The sequence below is a fragment of the Cynocephalus volans genome, chromosome 8 (assembly GCF_027409185.1).
Source record: "Cynocephalus volans isolate mCynVol1 chromosome 8, mCynVol1.pri, whole genome shotgun sequence".
Classification (NCBI taxonomy): Eukaryota; Metazoa; Chordata; class Mammalia; order Dermoptera; family Cynocephalidae; genus Cynocephalus; species Cynocephalus volans.
Window position 1 is genome coordinate 24,537,901 of NC_084467.1, and position 20,776 is coordinate 24,558,676.

The 20,776-nt window shown below is 55.8% G+C and overlaps 1 protein-coding gene across 1 annotated transcript in view; it reads right to left on the minus strand.

Annotated features, from left to right (window-relative positions):
- The window catches only part of SDC3 (syndecan 3), a 34,563-nt gene extending 15,050 nt beyond the window's left edge, over nucleotides 1-19,513 (minus strand). The window contains exon 1 of the mRNA XM_063106775.1: nucleotides 19,376-19,513. Coding sequence (XP_062962845.1) covers nucleotides 19,376-19,513 — 138 coding nt within the window. The remainder of the gene's footprint in view (nucleotides 1-19,375) is intronic.
- Nucleotides 19,514-20,776: the final 1,263 nt, after the last annotated feature.

The window sequence follows — 20,776 nt, forward strand, 5'->3', positions numbered from 1 at the left end:
CATTCAGGGATCCCAGTTTCCTTTCTACTGGGCGTTTTTCTGGAGGAGGCCTGGGGTTGCTCTGTCCCTTACCATGAACAGTGGTTCCAGCCCCCACAGAGGGAGCACTTCCCATGTGCCAGGCTCTTCATATGCACACTGCCTCCTTTCTCCTCACAAGTACCTGACCGCTGATGGATTATCATCCCCATTTCACAGATGTGCAAACCAAAGTCCAGGGAGGTGAAGCCACCACCCAGGGTCACAGAGCAACAGGGCCAGGATGTGAACCCAGGGTTAGCTGAATCCCAAGGACCACGCTCTTTGTACTGTAGAGCATGCCCACTCCCAGCCCTCTTCAGTCTCCCCCATCAGAAAGCTCAAGAGCAGGGCAAGCATCAGAGACCATCACCTGCCACCCCACCCCTGCATACAGACAGACTGTCTGAATGTCTGCAAGAGGATAAAAACAGAGGACAGAGCATGCTCACGTGACAGGTGGCTTACCTCAGGTGAGCAGTCCCACCCACCACTCCAATGACTCACCAGCAGGTGCCTCTGGAATTGAGTCTCTAGGCTACACAACTATCCTTGCCAACACCTGCCACAGAGCTGCCCACTCCTGGGGACCATAAGTCTCCATGGGACAACCCAGTGTGTAATGAGGTGCTCCAGCCCTGGCTTCCCACTTCCAAACTGGGTGGCTGGTCAAGTCCCTTTACCTCGCTGGGCCTCGGTTCACCCTCCTATGAAACGGGGACAATAATCCCCAGCACATTGAGACACCAGCGAGAATATACCTAGCAGTTAACAGGCAGTGAGTAGGCGCTAGGACATGACAGTGTGCTCCTACTCGAAGCTCCCCTCTCTGACCACCAAATCCACCCACATGACCTCCCTACACACCATGCTACTCTGTCAACACCAGGGTTATTCCTCAAAGGTCACCACTGCCCAATATTAGCTTGTTTCTTTACTTAATGTCTGTCTTGACCTGCAACAGCTCCTGGGGGCAGTGTCTGGGTCTGTGTGGTCTATCCCCAGGACCCAAAATATTTCCGGAACACAGCCAGCCTCCATCAATATTTGTGCACTGCACACTGCAGATGGGATCACTCCCTACAGACCCACATCATTTACCTCCTGCCCCCACCCTCTATGTCACCCTGGGCCAGGCCCTGCGCCCTTCTCTAGGCCTCAGTCTCCCCATGTGTGAAATCAGGGGGTGGACAAGGTTCTCTGTGGTTGCTCCAAAACCCAGCCAGGAGGACTCCAAGTGAGCTGGGAGGAAGGAAGAGAAACTGAGGCTGATTCCAGCATATTTGGTCCTAAAACATCTATGCAAATTATGTGCAAAAAATGCAGATCGGTGGGCTCCCAGTGGAACTGACAGTTCTAGCCATCTCCAACCAGGTCTGGGCTGGGAGGAAAGCAGCATGTACTGAGCACCCACTAAGCACCAGGCCCTTTACTGACATGACCTCAGTTCATCTTAGGAGGCGGGTGATACAGGCTTCCTTACTCATGGACTCAGAAAGGCCAGGCAGCTTGCCAGAGGTCAGTGAACTCAGCTGGAGAGTCAGGATGGAGTTAGGAAAGGGGAAGGAGGCGGCGGCAGGGGGTAATGGGAGCCCAGTGGTGGGGAAGGTGCTGGGAGAGCAGGCAGAGGCCCCCCGTGCCTGCCTGGTTCCCACGCCCACAGGACCAGCCCTGGAGACAGACCCTTGGCCTGATCTTGGGGACCATCTGAAAGCAGGGGAGGGGGCTCCAGGAACCCGGCCAGCCCTAGGACTCCACTGGGCTGACCCCCAGGCTCCCCCAGTAAATCAAACAGACCCTGCTGGAGTCAGCCTACAGCAGGCCCAGCCCTTCCAGCTGTCCTTGGAGACCGAAAGGCTCCAACACCCTCCCCAGGCACATGCCAAGCATGCACCCTGAGGACACACACCACACACCCACACATAACCAAAATGTCCCTGTGTGCGGGTGTGTGTGTCCAGGCCTAGCCTCCCAAGGAGTCGGCTGTGGTTTCCCTCTTCCTCCTGTTTGCTGGGTTATTTATAACCAGCACAAACACACAGTGGAGATGTGACTCCCCACCCCCGGTCCGAAGCTGTCCCACTGGCTTCTGGGCTCCTCCACTTCAAGGGACAGAACAAGCCAGACTAAGATGGTCTGAGCCACAGAGGCCTCAGGAGTTACCACCACCATCACCAGATGGGAAACTGAGGCACAGAGCAAGAAGGTGGACAAAAGGACTGTGCAGAGGGCTGGCAGAGTCCCCAGAGCCCTGCCTAGGGCCACCCTTGTCCTCAGGGCTGCCTCCAAGCCAAGATGAGGCTCTGTGTGGGACACAGATGGACCTGGGAAAGGGAGGGGGCAGATGACATCTAAGCCCTCACCATCATCTCCTGAGTCATGGGAGACACGTGGGACCTTGCAATGAACAGAAAGTCCAAAGCTAGACCACTTGGGTCCAAATCCTAGCACTGGCCTTAAGCAGCTCTGCAACTCTGGGCAAGTAAGTCTACCTCTCTGAGCCTGTTTCTTTGCCTACTAAATGGGCATAATAATAGTACTGACCTCAAAGGTTGGAAGATTAAATGAGATGCTCCAAACAAGGCTCTCATTCCAGAGCCTGACTACTTCTCGGCCTGGTGACCTGGGGCAAGCTGCCTGGCCCGAGCCTCAGTTCCCCATCAGCAGGTGGGACAAGGACACGTGCCGGAGGGTCACGAGGACTGAAGCACCAGTTCTCCCACACAGTATGTGGTCAGCATACACAGAGACCTTCCTCTTTTCCTCTGCTCTTAGAGGGCCCCATGATTCCTCACCACCCCCAGCTTCTCCCCTTGATAATCTTTATCTCCTGTCACTGAGCACCTACTCTGTGCCAGGCCCAACAGGGGTTTTAATAGATTTCATGCCACTGGATTTTCTAAACGACTCCTCAAGGGATAATTCCCTTCCCACTTTTGCAGTGAGCACCTGGCCTCGTTGAATGTGGATGTTCCCTATACTCGAGGGATGAAGAGATGCAAGGACGTGGAGAACTCGGAGCCCTCACACCGCGGGTGGGAACGTAAAATGGTGCAGCCGCTGTAGAAAACAGGCTGGCAGCTCTTCAAAATGTTAAACACAGAGTTACCATATGACTCAGTAATTCTACTCCTAGGGTATATATTCAAGAAAAATGAAAACATATGTCCCATACAAAAAATAGCATCATTCAGAATAGCCAACAGGTTGGAAACCACTCAAATGTCCATCCATGGATGAATGGATAAATAAGACATGGGACATCCATATAATGGAATGTCATCCTGCAAAAAAGGACTGAAATACTGATACACATGGCAGTGTGGGTGAGCCTTGAAAACATTATGCTAAGTGAAAGAAATCAGTCACAAAAGACCACGTATTGTACGATTCCACTTATATAAGATGACCAGAGTAGGCAAATCCAGAGAGACACAAAGTAGATTAGTGAACGCCTAGGACTGGGGGTTAGGGAGAAATGGAGTAACTGCTGAGGGGTACAGGGCTTCTTTGGGGGTGACAAAAATGTTCTAAAATTGGTGATGGTTGTGCAACTATACAAATATACTAAAAATCATTGAATTGTACACTTTAGGTGGGTGAAGTTAAGGTGAGTTATATCCCAATAAAGCTGTTTTTTTGTTTGTTTGTTTGTTTGTTTGTTTGTTTGTTTAAAAAAGAATGAATGTGAGAATGAAGCTCAGAGTGTAAGAAACTTGCCCAGAGTCACACAGCAGAGCTTGGGCTCAAGTTCAAGTCCTCCAGAGAAGCCCAGTGTTCCTTCTCCTGGCAACACCCTAAGCTTGTTCCTGTTCACACCCTCCCGCAGTTGGGCACCCCCCAACAAAGCCCCAGGTTAAGCTTCCCCAGCCCCCGCCTCTGGACCGGCAAACACTTCCTCTGCGGCCCACAAGTGGGAGAAGCCCAGCTCAGCAACTGCCTCTTCTGTGCTTGCCTAAGGCCACTTTGTCACGTGGGGCCCCTGCAAGGGGGGCAGGCTCAGCACAGGGTATTGAGAGAGACCCAAGGGAAGGAAGACAACTCCATTCAGGCTGGCTGTCATCTCCATCTCTAGACCTCAGTTTTCCCAGCTGCAGCCCGCAGTGGTTCTGGGATGCCCTGACCTGGCCCTCTGTCCACGTGGCCGGCCCCTGACTGCCCTTGGAAGAGGCCTGAGGCTACATCCTTGCCAGGGAAGGGGGCCATAAATCTGTCAGGGCCCCAGCAGTGAAGCACATCTGAATTAGAATGCAAGTCCATCTGTCCTCTGTCCCCTGTGGCTGTCTAGGACAGCCTTAAGGACAGACACCCCTGCCCTGTCTCCAGGATCCAACCCTCGGCCCTGTGCCACCTCCACTCGGCCCCCAGTGCCCAGCCAGCTTCCGCTGTCTATTCTCTGCACAGAGGCCCCACTGCCCTGAGGGCTGGGCAGAGGCTTGAGCACCAGGCCTCTGTCTGGCAGGTGCACAGGAGCCCTGCCTTCTCCCTACCCCCTACACACACCCTTACTGAGCTGCACTCAGGTGAGAAGACTGAACCCCTTAGTCCCCTGCCTTCAGCCCCACCACTGAAGCTTCCCCCTCCCTGGCCTGGTCATTAAGTAAGAAGGAGGAGACCTCACAGAGACTTCTGTCTCAGACTGCCAGGCAGGGACCACAAAGGATCCCAAAGAGGCGGAGGCCAAGAACTCCACAAGGACCCCCCACTGCTCAGTCTCAGTGATGGGGTGGAGGGAGCCAGAGAAAAGCCCAGAGCCCATCTCCTCTCCCCTGACATCCTGCACCAGCCTCCTGTGGTCCATCCATGTGTCTTGCCAACCCCTCCTCAGCCCACAGCCTAAAGGCCGAGCAGAGCCCTCCCCACTGAGCTCAGTCAGACAGAGGCCAGACACTGGCCAGGGCATAAGGACCCTAGGCGCCCTGGACCCCACTCGCCCTACAGCCCAGGGATGAGGCCCACTGTCCACTCCTCACACATCACTGGAACATGGCTTCCCTGACCTAAAACTTCAGGTCTCAGCTGACCCATCCCCTCCACAAAGAATCGCTCCCTGACCCTCCCCAGGCGGGCTCAGAAGCCCCAGCTTCCGCCACCAGAGCCACAATCACACCAGCGTGGCCCTCCTCCTCTGTAGGGAACTCCACCAAGGCCAGGCTATAGTCCAGGGACCTGGTGGCCCACCAGCCCCCACACCCAGGTCACGGGGAATGAATGAATGAACAAATGAATGAGTCTGACATGGTCTAGCCCAGGAATCAAAGCTCTCATGTAGACAGTGCTTATGGGAGAAAGACCTGGGCTGGAAAAGATGGACTCAAAGCAGACGTCAGGCAAGGGGCCGTTGCCGGGACAGTCTTGTTCCCCAAACCCCAGGACAAGGATGGGGGTGGTGATGGCCCCCTCCATGGCGATAGAGGGCTCTCACTACCACTCCTCCCACTATCCCCACTACTAGTCAGCAGCCTGTGGGCACTGCAGTGTGCTGGACCCCGGCCCAAGTAAACCCAATCCTCACAATACCTGGGGCACAATGGTTTCCATCCAGCGTTACAGAGGACAATCCAGCTCAGAGGAGGACACAGGTACCGTGGCCTGCCCAAGGTCGCCCAGCTGACAAGTGGGGGGTCAGAGTTAGAACCCAGGTGGGGCTGATGCCCAAACCACCTTCTGTCCACCATTGATCACAGCCATCCCCTTAGAGACACACACACCCATCTAAACACAGAAGGGACGGAGAGAGGGAACTGAGGGAGCAGAGGGGACACAGTGGGGTGACTCAGCCTGCATAAGCTAGGTACACCTCTGCAGTGCCCTGGGTAGTGTGGGATGGTACTCCCTCCCACAGCGGGACAGTCACCTCTGGGCCATGGTCCCCACTGACCCCCTCCCATCAGGAGCACTCACCATGCCTCATGACCGACCAGCATTTGTCAACAGGAGCTCTACTGATATCCAGGCAGGACCATTTCCCACAAGTGGGACTGTTCTGGGTACTACATCCACTTAGCAGCCCTAACTCCTGCCTGGTAAATGTCAACTGCACCCCATTATTATGACAACCAAAAATGTCCATATACATTTCCAAATGCCCCAGAAGCTGACACCTTCAATGCCCAATTCAGGCCTCACCTCCTCATGGAAGCTTCCCCATCCCATCCTAGTCCCTTGAATCCACCCTCCTCCTCCCTGCTTAGGGTCCCAAATTCAGTATCTCCTGGTTGGGTGTCATTTTCTCACTTGGTCAGAAATGCTCTGGCCAGAAACAGGGGACCCCAGAGATCAGAGTGCCGAGGATGCCTCAGTGCAGAAGATTCTGACTCAGGGCTCCCATCAGGCAGGTGGTTAAATGAAAGGACCTACCTCTCCTGACTTATCTGACCCCAGCTGTCATTTTCCTTAAGGACACACAGCCACACCCTCTTTCCTCCCCCTCCCTAGCATGTCTGCACCCAGGGTTTAGTAAATTACATATAACTGAATCTCTGAAGGAACCCAACGTTGGTTTTTTTGTGGAGAACATGGGGAGGTGGGGAGATAAGTGCCCCTAAAGGTCAGGCAGAAGACAAAGCTCTGAGTCCCTCCACACTCCCCTCCCTTGCCTTAATCACCTCTAAGGAGGCCAGATGACCAGCTGCCCCTCTGGCCTGGGCTCCCTAGACCCTGGGATTAACAGCTGGGATTAAGGATGGACACATTCCTGGTAGCTCAGAGCTCCAGCAACATGCATGCATGTGTGTGTACATGTATACATGCACACATATGCGCACACTCGGGGGTGTTTCTGGGCATGTGTCTAGGTACATCCATGTGTGTGCACCTGGGGGGTGTCTAGGGTGGGCTTAGATATCAGTGTCGGTCTGGGTGCATTCATGTGAGCACGCAGGGCTGTATCTCTGACAGCAGTACGTGTGCATGTGGGGGAGTGTGTGTGTCCCTGTCTCTGTCTCTCTGCATGTGCACACAGGACAAGGGTGTGTGCTCAGGTCTGCATGTTCCTTCATGTACACAGATGGGTCTGTATGGGTGCACATTCCTAGGTGTGCATCCAACCTTCCCGAGGTAGGGAGAGTGTCTCCCAACTTCCTCCATCAAACTCCCAGAGCTGCTGATATCCACAGCCCCCCACAGTGCTGAGGACAAGCCCCCTGCAGCCAAGAAAGGGGGAGGGATAGCACTGGGGGGACTCATGTCCTCCCTGGCATAGGCCACAAACACCCTTTCCCTACACAGATCCTAGGACACCCATGCATCAGCACAGGCACATAGCAACACACAATCACACACATGCATGTACACACAAACGCAGCCCTTTGCCCAAACCTGAGACTTAAACAGAAACATGGCCTTAGCTTCACAAGGAAAAAGGATTATCCTGGGCTCAACCATGGCCTTGCAGAGTATCTCTCAAACACAGAGCTGGAACCCCTTCTGGATCTGAGCTCCTCCCCACAAGCCTCCCAGCTCCCCACTTCACATGAGAACAGGATTCAGCCAAGCCAGGGCTCAGCTCCCAGCAGCCACACGGCAGCCACTGCCCTGGGGGAGCTGTTCTGCCCCTCACAGCTGTGTGACTGACCCAGAACAGCCACACTCCGTCTTTGGGCTCAGTGTCCTCATCTGAACAGCAAGGCCAAAGGCTGATTCCCGTGATTCTGTTCCCTGGAAACTCCACTTCTGGAGGGGCAGAGGAAGGCAATTGTGAGTTCTGGGCCCAGGAGGGGGAGGAACTAAGAGTCCCTCTAGCCCTGGCCCTAACCACCCCCACGGCCCTAGAGACCCTGTTCCCCTAGGGAATCCTCAGGTCCTGGCCCCACTGCACCAAGACCAGGGAGATGAGAGGTTCAAACCACTCAGAGTGAGTGAGACAGAGGCCTCCAGGGAATCAGAGCAGGAGGAGGGAGAGAGAAAGTGGGTGGGGGCGAAGGGAGAGAAGGAGAGGCGCCCAGCAAAGACAGAGGAGGAGGAGGAGGAGGTGAGCAGGGGGCAGACGGGGAAAGATCTCTCCGTAACCAAGCCTGAGCCTCTGCAAGCCCACGGCATGTCCACCCTCCAGAAAGACAGAGTCCCAAAGGACCGGGCACATCCTTCCCTGCCCCACACCTCCTCGGCTAACTGAGGCCGGAGGCTGCGCCCCCTCATGCCCACTGCCCCCTGCAGCCACACTCCACTCTCCACTTCTCCCAAGCTTGGGGGTCACATGAGCAGGGGGCTGGGGAGAAAGGACAAAGCGTGACAACAGGCGACAACCAGAAGTAGAACAGACTGAGGATGTGGGAAAGCAGGGGAAAGAAACAATGTAGCAATGTCGGGATTGGGGAAATGAAACAGAGTAACATGTGCGCTGAGCAGGGAGATGATGTAACCGGGGATAGCGGCTGCTACAGTGTATCCAAGCGCGGGCTCCCAGGAGGTAGCAATGTAGCCCTGTGGGAACCAGCTCCCATGAAGCAATGTAACAGAACTGGGGCTTGGCAAAGAACCCTAACGTGTAGAAGAGCAGCAATGTCTGGGAATCTAGGAGAGGTTGGCAGGAAAGAAGAGGCTAAGGAGGGCTGGGAGGAGGGGTCAGCAAAGGATTCCCAGAGGAGGGAACATGTGCTGGGTTTTAGAGGATGAGTAGGAGTTCACTGGAGAAGGGAACAGGACATGGAGAGGAAACAGCACGTGGGTAGGCATGAAGAAAAGAGAGACAGCCATATGCTCTGTGCTCAGGGAACAGCCAAGGGTCTTGAGTGGCAGCAATGTGGGATGTACAGGGCAGAGGGCTGAGGCTAGAGACGTACACTGAATGCCCTGATGGGAACTGACTTGGCATAGAGTATTGAGCAGGAGGGCAGCTGAGGAGTCAGGGAAGGCTTCCTAGAAGGGGGGGGCGGGGAACTGGACCTACAGTCTGGGCAGAACAGAGACAGGTAAAGAATAGAAACATGGTACATGGTGCCCTGCCCAGGTGCCCAGGTAGTTCATAGTCCCAGCTCAGCCACCAATGCACTGTGTTACTTTGGGCAAGCCACTGTACCTCTCTGAGCCACAATTTCGCCAAATGTAAAATAAGTAGGTTGAACTACAGGATCACAGGAAATACTCACTATGACTTGAGAGCAATGCTTTGGATCCAATTTCCCTTTTGGGACAATGAACAACTTGGACAAGAGTATTTCCAAGAGCCCTTCCAGCTGAAATCATCTCCAGTCCTCTGATCTTTCCCCTGCCTGGGCTAGCCTCAGCCCATGGTCCAATACAGACAGAAAACAGGCAGCAGGGAACAGACCCACATGTAAGCCGAGCAACCCCAGGCCTGGGTCTGAGCCTCCCCCACAGCAGCCACGTAAGTTCAGGTACCTAGCAAGGCCTGACTGGCCTTATCATCCTCTCAGGATAGTTTGCAGTGCACGAGGCAGCACAGAGCCATGCTTACGCACTAGATAGGACTCTGGGGCCACACTGCTCGGTTCAAATCCCAACTATGCCCACTTACTAGCTCTGTGACCTTGAAAAAGTGACTTACCCTCTCTGTGCCACAATTTCCTCTTTTGTAAAATGGAGATAATAATGGTATCTCTCTCATAAGGTTGTTGTAAGGATTAAGTGAGTGTTTACATATGAGACATTTGGCAAAGTGTCTTGCACGTGGCAGGCTCTCCACAGGCATAATTCAATATTAATACTGTCATATTCATGCTCTTATTGGCATCTCACACCAGCCCCTCAGGGCAGCAGGGCACCAGGGCAGCACTTATTTTACAGACCAACACCCTCTACCTGCAGGACAAGACCCAAATGCCTTGGCTGGTACTCAAAGCCCACCTTGTGAGCCACTGGGGTTTCTCAGTCCATTGGTGTCTTCCATGCTGAGGCCCTGTGGGATTCAACCACTGAGACCCAGAACACCCTGAGGCTCAGGGCCAGGCACCCAGAGGTGCCCAATGAGTGCCTATTAAATGCATAAAACAACATGCTCTTATCAGTAACAGCAGCCCCAACAGCAGTGACTCCACCCCAGAGGAAGGTGTGTTCCCCTCTCCACACACGGCCCCTGGCCCCCCAGCCCCTGGCTGGGAATTGCTGCTTTAACCACACTTGAGCTCCCTAATATACCATGACCTTTCCCACTTCTGAGCCTCAGTCCCCTGGTCCCTCACCCTATCAGTGTGCTGCCATAATCCTTCAAGGACAGGGACCAAGGAGGCTTCCTCCATGAAGCCCTCCCTGAGTCTCCAGAGTCAAAACCAACCTCTCATTCCCCTGACTCACTCCCCTGGCCCCTGTCTCATGCTGGCTCCCTCACCTAACTTGGAGCTTCCTGAGGTCACGGACCAAGCTGAGCCCCCAGGGACCCCTAGCACAGCACAAGCCAAACACAGAGGGGGCATCAGCAAACAGTGGCTGAAGTGGCTGGCTGCTCAGCAGACAGCAGGGACTCCCTGGTCCTGGACTCCCTGCCCAGCGCTCCTCCTCTGCCCAGCCCCCAGATGGCCTGGATTTGACTGCTCCATCCCAGGGGCCAGGGAGAGAAATGCTGCTCAGCATGATGGCAGCGGGGCTCCGACCCTTCCCGCAGCCCCGCAGGCCTGTCCTCCCTTCCATGCTGGGCCACCCTAGGTCTGGCTCTGCCCTCTCTGGCCTCAGGTCTTTCTGATAGTTCCTCAAATGTGAGGACTGGAAGGGCTCCTGGATCATCCCATCCAGTCTCCCCATTTCAAAGACATGGAAGTAGAGGCCCAGAGAGGAAAAAAGTTGCCAACTATCATTTGATAAGCGAGTGGCAGTTTCACCTCTGAGACATAACAATCTTGGGAAAAGTATAATAATTAAAATAAAAGTAACCACCCAGCAGCAGCTGCCTTTTAACTAGTTAATAGTGTACCTCCCAACACTCCTCCTCACCCCAGACTAATGAGTCAGGAATCAGGGGCCCCCATTTGACAGAAGAGGAGATTAAGGCTGAGTCAAGAGTTACTTGCCCCAGTTCACTCCACTTCTAATAGCAGAGCTGGGATTCGACCCTGCTGGGAGAGAGAGGCAGGGCTCCCCTCCCTGCTTCTCTTCCATGCCTCCCCCAAAGCCTCACACAGGCACAACACATCTGCCACAAATACACCTCCCCCACGCAAGGCACGGTCAGATGAGACACAGGAAACACACAGGTGACACAACTGAACACTGATGGCCCCCAGCATAGGGCCCTGCATACAGCAGGTGATCAATACATGCTTGCTGATGAACAAAGCAATCAATCAAGAGACAAGCCTCTACCACCACATGCTCACCTCATCCATCCAATGCTCTTGAACAAGCACCTTGGTAGGTACACAGATGCCAGGGTCAGAGTCCCACTAACTGCCTCGCCTGGGGCACACTAGCCTCTGTGTCACCATCTGTAAAATGGGGTAACAATACCTACCTCAAGGGGTCATGGTGGGGACTGACATAAAGCATGTTATGCACCTAGCACCATGCCTGGACATAGCACATTCTCTGTAAGTACCGGCCACTGTCATCATCATCAGTGTTGTCATCGGTGCCTGTGTCTGTCTCCCTGACACAGGGAGCATCTTGAGGGCAGGAACCAGGTAGGATCCAGCTGCAGACACCCCACCCCACTCCCAACATCAGCCTGGCCCTGAGGAGGGAGCAGTGAACACGTGATGGATGACAGGAGGGTAAAGACTGAGACAGGCATGCACACCCCACTGTGGGCCCTGGAGAGGGGAGCAGTACAGAGGTTCCACCAGGCACCCCAAGAGCAAAATCAACCTTCCCCTGCTCCCAGTACCAACAGCCCTCCCCTCCCAGCTCTCTAGGAGCCTTGCCTGTTCAGTCCCTGCAACCCGCACAGGGCCCCCCCAGGCCCCAGCCTGGGGAGGGGGACAGGTCTAATGAGCCACCCGCAGCCCCCTGGTGCCCACAATCGAATTGACAATCAGTTTGCTGCAATTAGGTTTCCCAGATCCCGCTGGTGATTGATTCTAAATTACTCTCATTAAAGTCTGGGCTGGTGAGCAGGAATGGGAGGGCAGGATGGATGGGGGGTCTTGCTGGCAGTGAAGGGGGCACAGGAAGCTCTAGAGGAATGTGGGCCAAGGCTGACCCCAGGGTGAAGCAACACTGGACCAGCAGCCTAGAAGCCCATGGCCCAACCCAGAACCAGGATGAAGACCCTGATGAGCATTATCCCCAGCCCCACCCCCCATCCCAGCAAACCCTGGCCCTGAAGGGGTGTGAAGACAAGATTGGCAATGGGGCAGACAGAACTCCAGAGGAGGGAAGGGACAAGCGAACACCTGCCTCCACCAGTTCTTGGCCGTGTGAGCTCTGGCAGGTGACTTGACATCTCTCAGCCTTTGAATATCAGCAGCCTCCAGGAGTGGTTATAAGGTTCAATGAGGCTATCAATGCAGAATCAGCCCCAGTCCTTGGGCAAGGCCCCAGGCCACTTCTGGGCTATAACCAGTGGGATGGCAGGCTCTGGGGCTGGTCATCTCTCTAGGGCTCTCCCACCCTGAGGTCCTATAGAAACATCAGCAGTCACCAACTGCCGGTCAGGACCTGCACAATGAACAGAACACAGCGAGGTGCTCTCTGGCTGGGAGGAAGATGGAAATCACCATGTCCTGGGCTCATGCTGTAAATAATAAGGACTCTCTGGAGTTCCAGGACTGGAATGGTCATCACATATAATCCTCTGCCTCCAGACTGGACTGCAGGCTGCCCAACAGCTCAGGAAAACCAAATTTCCCATAAACTCGGTGCCCGGAGATACTGGAAAGTGCTTCCTCTAATCTGGCCCAAATCCTGCCTGCTGCAATTGGGAGTCCTTGCCCAAGTTCCCCCTCTAAGGATAGTCCCCACCCCCAGGTGCTTCGGGTGATAAATGATTACTCAAACTTGGTTCCCACACTCTCCAAGGGAAAACTCTACCCCCCCCATAAAAAAAAATAAAAATAAATAAAAGCAATTCTGCAGTAAGACCAAGAGAGAAACAGGAAAAGAGCAAAAACCAAGGCAGGTAATGGAAGAAACCAGCATTTGCAGGAGCAGCCCACTCACTCCTTGTTTACTTTATCACTTTAGTTTATTTACTTTATGACTTCATATTATTAATTCTCAAACACCCCTCAGGTCCCATTTTAAAGAAGAGGTAACTGTGGCTCAGAGAGGTTAAGTGAACTTGCAAAGGTCACACAGCTAGAAACTGGCAGAACCAGGATTTCAACCCTGGACCGTTTGGCTCCAGCATCCCTGATCCTTCCACTACTTCAAGCTGCACCTTCAGGCTTAGAGACCCCCAAACAGACATAGCACCAAGGCCTGAGTGGGGCCCCCTGGGTGGGAAGAAGGCAGGCCTTGACCACTGGGTCAAAGGGGGTTGTAGAGCCCTCTCCACTTGGTATAAAAGGCCAGCATAGGCATTCCCTGCACTCCACTCTCAACAGTCAGGTAGGAAAGGGGCCAGATCATTTGTTGGGGCCATCCCCACCCCCATCCCCACATCTGGGCCCTCAGCCACAGCGCTCAGACTCCCCCTGTAATCACAGCTTCCTGTTTGGCGCTGAAACTGGGCCTGGTCAGTGGGGGAGGGGAGCAGCCTCTTCTGCGACCAGGGCCTGCTCCGGAGGGAGGGGGCCGGAAGTGAAGGCTGCCCAGCCTTCTGGAATCTTGGGAGGCTGGGAGCCAAGGCAAGTGGGGGTGGGGGGGGTCAGTCAACAAATATTTACTGGGTACCAGCCTGATGTTCCCTGGATGTGGTGGAAGGTTATAGGGCACAAAGGCCTGGAGGGGCCAGCAAGACAAGCCAGGTGGTCCAGGACCAACCCAGACTCTGCTCCCCGCTGGGATGGGGGCTAGGCTCCAACCACACTGCCCCCCAGACACAAAATCACAGGGCTCCAAGCAGCTGGGCTGAAGCCCAGAGCCACAGCCTCTTCGTCCCACCCAGACATGGTGGTGGCAGTGCCTTGGCCCTTAAACCACAGGCCCACCCCTTGTGGCCCCCCTGGCGCCTCCCAGCCCACGGGCACACGCCTTGGACCCAGCAGGATCTGCCAGCCTCACTGTTCCCCCTACCCACCTACACAGGAGAGGACACAAAGCCCCAGCCTAGGCTCCAAGCTCACAGTCCTTCCTTCCTTCATTTATTCCCTCATTAATTCACTCATTCATTTGAACCATTCAATTGTGGGCCGGGCACAAAGTGGCCCCTGGGGGATCAGGAGATGTGAGGCAGCCACAGAGCCTGCCCCAGGAAGCTCATGGTCTATCAAGAAAGCCCTCTGATACCACTCCTGACTGCTGGGTGACCCATACCAAGTCACTCCCCCTCTCTGGGTATCAATCACTGTTGAGCCAGAAAGAATCTTATGTGCAGTGGGGCCAGGACTCAGGGACGGGGCATCAGGGACATAGATTTGGGCTCCACTTGGATTCAAGGCAGGCTTGGTCACCTGCAGGTTGGCAGACAGTGAGCCCCCAACGCTGGGGCATCCTATGCACATCAGGGTGGCTTTTTGGACCCCTCATCCTCAGGATCTAAACACTTCCCCCTCTTGTGACATGACCACAAGACCCAGACATGAGCCCCCTCATGCATGCACACACACACCCACAACCTTTTTGATAGCCCTTCACAGTTTACCCAGCTCTCTCCCCTGATCCATCCCCAGTGACCCTCAGAGGAGCTGCTTTTACAGATGACAGAGCCTTGTGAGGCAGTAGACGAGGGCAGGCCCTGGGCAAGTAAGTCCCTTCCCCCATCTGTCACATGGGATAGCATCATCAACCTCCAAGCCTATGGGAGAATTAAATGAGAGAAGATATGGAACATACCTGGCAAGAGCGGGCACTTATTAAACAGTAGCTAATGTGGGCATAATTTGGGGGGTAGGGAGGCCCCAGAGAGGTAAAGTAACTTGCCCAAGATCACACAGCAGGAGGGGGTGGAATTAGGACTACAGCCCAGTTCTACTAGCCTGCCAGGCCCTGGCTCAATCCAATTCTGACACTTTCTGGCAGTGTGACTTTGAACAAGTCACTCAACTTCTCTGTGCCTCAGTTTCCCCATCAGTAAAATGGGGGCTCTAATAATTCCTACCTCAAAAAATTGTCATAAGGATTAAATAAACCAACACATAGAAAGTGCTTGATGGGCTGGGCTCTCAGTCAACATTAGCTGCAGTTTTTATTACTAAGCCCTCAATGGTGTGGGAGCCTGCCTCCCAAATCATGCCCCTGGCCCTTGCCAGACTGAGCAGATGGAGACTTTTCTGGCCTCCCATCCCCAGCTGGCTCCAGTCTGCTCCAGCCTTCAGGAATCCTATCACAGCCCCTTTTACAACGATCCATCCATCCCTCTTCCCCAAACTACTTTGTGTGGGGGTCCCAGCTCCAATGGGAGGGGCAGGAGAAAGACCTGCAGAAGGGCCTGGCTTCTGCAGAGAGCTCTGTCTTGACCCCTCTCACCCACCCCATCACTGCCCCTGCTCTTTCCAGAGCCCAAACCCAGCGCTCCCCAACCCCAGTGCTGCCCTGGGGCACCCACCCCCAGCCTTGAGGTGGGAGGAGCCATTTGTTTTCAAAAGGCCAAACTGCTCTTTTCTCCAGCAGAATCACCTTACACCAAACTCAACAGGAGACAACAAGAAGAAATACACTGAATTCACAGCTGGAGGCATCACACTGCTCCCCAGAGAGCAGGAGACTCCAGGTTCAAATCCCAACTCTGCCGTAAGAATATCGTCTCTCTCTCTCTCTCTCTCTCTCTCTCTCATACACACCCAATAACAGTCCTGTCAGTTAAGTATTTGTCCCCAGTTGACAGGTAAGAAAGCTGAGAGAAAGCAGGCTACAGCTTGCTCAGTGGAATGCAGTGACCATTTTCATAGCTTAACTCAAAACCCTCCTCCTCCAGGAAGCCTTCCCTGACCCCCTCCGGGCTTCCTCCTGGAAAGGTCCCATCTCCTGAGAGCTCACAACAAGGCAGGCTGTGCTCATCTACTTAAGAAGCTCATTTCCTCATCACAACATCCCTGTGAGGCTGACACTGTTATTGTTCCCATTTTACAGAAGAGGAACTTGAGACAAAGAGAAATCCGTTACCTGAAATCACACAGCAGATGTCTATCCCTGGAGCCCCTGCCACCTTGAGAGCTAACTGGCAGCAGAATCCTGTGTTGTCCCTGTGTCTGTCCCCCAACTGCTGGAAGGGGAGATAATTCACCCTAGGGCTTGGCCCAGAACAGCCCATGGGCCCCCAAGTTTTCATTTTTATAGTGAGGACAATGGCACAATGGCCACCCAAGGGTCACATTCAAGCATAGCCTGGAGGGGTGAAGGGTAAGGAGCTCCTGCATGCTTGAAATGGTGCAGTGGGAGGGAGCAGGAACCACTAGGCCTGGGGGGTGGGGCTTTAAAAGAATTCCCTGACTGAGCCCTTCCCCAGCACACACACACACACACACACACACACACACACACGCACGCACACGCACACGCACACGCACACAAGCACAAGCACACGCGCACACGCGCGCGCACACAGTCACCCACCCTTCCACTCCCTACCCTATCACATTTCCAACCACAGAATGGCAACTTTGTAAAAGAACAAGAAATCAACACTTGTCAGACATTTACTATGTGCCAAGCACTTCCAAATTCCTCCCTTTCATTCCAGTATTCTCCCCATTTTACAGAGGTGGAAACTAAAGCACAGAGAGGGTAAGTAATTTTCACAAGATCACACAGCCACAAAGTAGTGAAGTTCCACAGGTGTATTTAAACAAGACTAAGTGACATCTAAAACCCTGCACTTTTAAAAGAACACGTTTCAAAAGCTACAATTTCCAGGATCCTCACACTCCAAGCTTTTCTGGGTGGTGACTTAAGTACAGTAGCTGAGGTGGCCCTGAAGGCAGATGTCCCTCAGAGTCCTGGTTGCCTGGCCTCTCAGGAAAGAGAACTCCCCAGAGGAGATGCCAGGACACACACACCCCAACTCACCATCTGTGGCATGAATGAGACTTGCTACCCCCACCCAGGAAGTGCACACAGAGGCTCCCTCTCAGGCTCCTGAGCAGACCCAGGGGTCATCTCATCCCTCTCCTGGCTCATTTTGGTGCTATCCTTAGAGGACCCAACTGCAGAGGATGCTCCTAGAGCCACCTTAGCCAGGGCTTTTCAGGTCTAACCTCAGTCCCTCCTGCTACCAGGCATTGGCTTCTTCCTCTGCTGTGGCACCCATTAACCCTTTGCCTCCCAGACAAGATGAGGCACAAGGCGGGGGTGCCTCTCCTCAACAGCCTGACCCCTGGGAAGGTGTGAAGCTGGGAAAGAGACACCCCCCACCCCCTCACCTGGAGCCTGAGCATCTCCTCTCCCTCAAGCTAAGCCCACCATCTCAGCCTCTGGACCCAGACCCCAGGGATCTGCTTGCTCTGCCCGCCAGCATGGGGTGTAAACCACACCCCCTCTACCTCATCCTCAGATTCTGGGGCACTTGCATAGCGGAGGCCCTACTGTGCACAAGGTCCTTCAAAGCTCTCCTTTAATTCCTTCCATCCCCTTGTGGGGCATGAATTGTTAGCCTCGTTTTGTGGATAAGGAACAGTTGTTCAGCAAGGGACTTGTCTGGGGTCGCAAAGCTCCGGATTCCTGCCAGATTCCCGCCAGGTCTCCAAGTCTAAAGCATTTTGCCCTAAGGCATTTTCATTTATTTACACATCAAACATTTACTGAGCTCCTTCTGTGTACAAGCACGCACATCATCTCATTTCGTCTTCGTCTTCACCCTCTGAGGAGGGTGTTATTATCCCTGTTTCAGAGAGAAACCTGAGGCTCAGATAAGTGAGAGGACTTACCCACGGATCTGGTGATGGTAGGAGTATTTGAACCTATGATCTTCCAGAAATGTAGCTGAGAAAGGGGTCCCAACTGCTAAGGTGAGCTGGGTCTCTATCCCTCCCAGGGACCTCTCCCCCTCACTCCTCCTTGGGGAGAGCATTGGGGCCACCAGACACTCAACATTCCTCCTCCCCATCCGACAACCCCCAGATGGGGAGGGCTGATGAGGAGCCTGCCGGTGCAAGAAGCAAACTGCCTGTCCTCTTCCAGTTATACAGACCGGCCAACTGAGGCCCAAAGAAGGAAGGGAAGCCTGAGGAATGGGGACAGCATAGCTCCTGGAACCAACAAGGAACGTTGGACCCTAGAAATCCCCAGCTCACGCCTAGCTCAAGGTCTGGACATGTGCAAACAGAGGAACCCACTTGGGACCTGGGTCTCTCGAAGGGGGGGATGTGGTCCTTCCTCCGGCTCCCCCGATGGAGCTGGGACCGAGCTCAAGCCCGCTGCTGCTGCAGTCACTCAAAGGGACACTCAGGGGTCACCGCATACATGCACACTCACCCCTTCCTGCACACACTTGCCCCTGAGGGGTCCATGCCCGGGATCACCCATGCACCTGCATGCACGAGCTCCTGTGTGCACTGACACGCGCTCACACGCACTCCCATGGGTCCAAGCACACGCCCACCATAGAGGTCTTTCCTACACACACCCTCATCCCTGCAGCCACACACGGCCACGGCCGGCGGTGGCCCAGCGTGTCACCCTCACACAACCACACGCAAGGGAGGGCGTGGTGTCACCCCCCATTGGTGGACACATCCTTCACCGGCAATGGCCCACAGGTTCCAGCGCCCCTCACTGAGGTGGACACACACACACACACAGGATCCCCCTCACTCACCCCCTCAGGTCACCTTCACCGAGTCACCCTCCACCTCCCCCTCTCGGGTCCCCACTGCCCTCCCGGCGGCGACGCTGGGAGGAACCAAACGCACAACCTCCCCCAGCAGAGGGAATCGACCCGATTCCCTAAAAGTGGCCGCGGTCTGGGCACACCCACGAGGCAAGAGCCACGCTCACTCCAGCCCCAAGACACACCCAGCGCGGGCCCCGCGACCCGAGACCCCCAGCCCGCCGTCAGGCCCTCCGCACGCCCCTCCGGCCAGGGCACGGGTCCCCGCTCGGGTCCCGGGGAGGCGCTTTTCCGAGTCACCGGAGCGGGGGTGGGGGGAGCAGCGCCGGCCACCCGCTCTCGGGTTCCCGCCCGCCCGGGCTTCCCTCTGGGGAGGGGTCTCAGAAGGAAAGGGAAAGAGCCCCCGAAAGGCGACCGGCGGCGGGGACGGCTTTTGCCCCCCATCCCCCCACAGATGCCAGCAGGAGGGCGCCCGGGGGGCGGGGGGCAGGGGGCGGAGGGGGCGCCCGGGGGGCGGGGGGCGGAGGGGGCGCCCGGGGGCGGGGCGCGGGGATGCGGCCCCGGGGGACGGAGCGGGGGGCCCCGGCGCGCGTCACTCACCCCCGCGGCGCGCCCCGCCAGCAGCAGCAGCAGCAGCGGCGGCAGCAGCAGCCCGCGGGCCCCGGGCCCGGCCGCGGTCCCGGCCCCGGCGCCTGCCCCGTGGGCGGCCCCGGCGCGGTGCGGCGGCCCAGGCTTCATGGCGGCGGCGGCGGCGGCGCGGGCGCGGGCGCGGGCGGGCCTTTGTTCCCGAGGCGCGGCGCGCGGTCCGGCGGCTGGAGCGACGCGCGGCGCGGCTGGCGGGCTCCGGCTCGGCGGCCCGGCTCCGCCTCGCAGCTCCGCGCCCACAGCGGCCGCGCCCGCAGGAAGCGTGCGCCGCCGCCGCCGCCGCCGCCGCCGCCGGGCCGCCCCCAGCGCGGGCGGAGCGGGAGGAGGGGCGCGGGGCGGGGCGGCCGGAGCGCGCCCCCCGCCGCCGCCCCCGCCCCGGCGCGGAGGGAGCCCCGGCCGGCCCGCTCGGGCGCACCCCGTCCCCGCCGCAGGGTGGCCTGCCTCGCTGAGCCTCGGAGAACCGGGATGCCGCGGCTTTGGTGAGGGCTGGAAGGATGGCGTGGGATGCCAGGCGGGGCACGGCCTGGCTCCTTTCAGGGTCTGAGGAGATGGGTCGCAAGCCTCCCCCGTTAGGGTTCCAGGACTGCCATCATCATCCCCTCACACCCAGCCCGTCTGCAGAGTGGGACGGAGGGCGTCTAAGACCATGGCCTTAGACTTGTCTCCAGGATACAGGTGGCCTGTGTGACCTCCGACCAGGCCTGGCCCTCTCTGGGCCTCAGTTTCCCTAAGGTACCATGGGGAGTGTTGACTTCCGGGACGTGTCACTGCGGATCTGCAGAGGAAAAGTCAGGCAGCTGTGTAGCCTCAGGCAAGCGCCCCCAGATCTCTGAGACTCAGATTCCTCGCGGTAGAACGGAGACCACCCCTCAGGGCAGGGCGATGTAACATGTATGCCTCTGAATGGCAGGACCTGGCCCTGGCCGTCTTTTCTATGTGGTCATTGTGCGTTTTTCTCCTTTGCCTTTATCCCCACTGTAGTGATTTTTTTGAGTCTCCATTGGCAGGTGAACTCCAGGAGGCAGGGGTCTGGGTCTGTCTTGTTCATTGTTGTGTCCCCAGCACTAGTGCAGGGCCTGGCACATTCTGGGTGCTCAATACAAATTGTTGAATCAATGAATGTGTTTCCCATTCACCTGATCTCAGTCTCACACAGGTATTTGGGGGAAGATGGGGAAGGGGGTAAACATTTATTAAACCCTGACCACATGCCAGGTGCCCAGCGCTTTCCTTGGGTTATTTCATTTCATCCTCTCAGGAACCCCATAAGGTCGGTGTTGTCAATATCTTCACTTCTTAGATGAGGAAACTGAGGCTTGGAGAGGAAGGGTTGATTGCCTTCAGCCACTCTCTTCT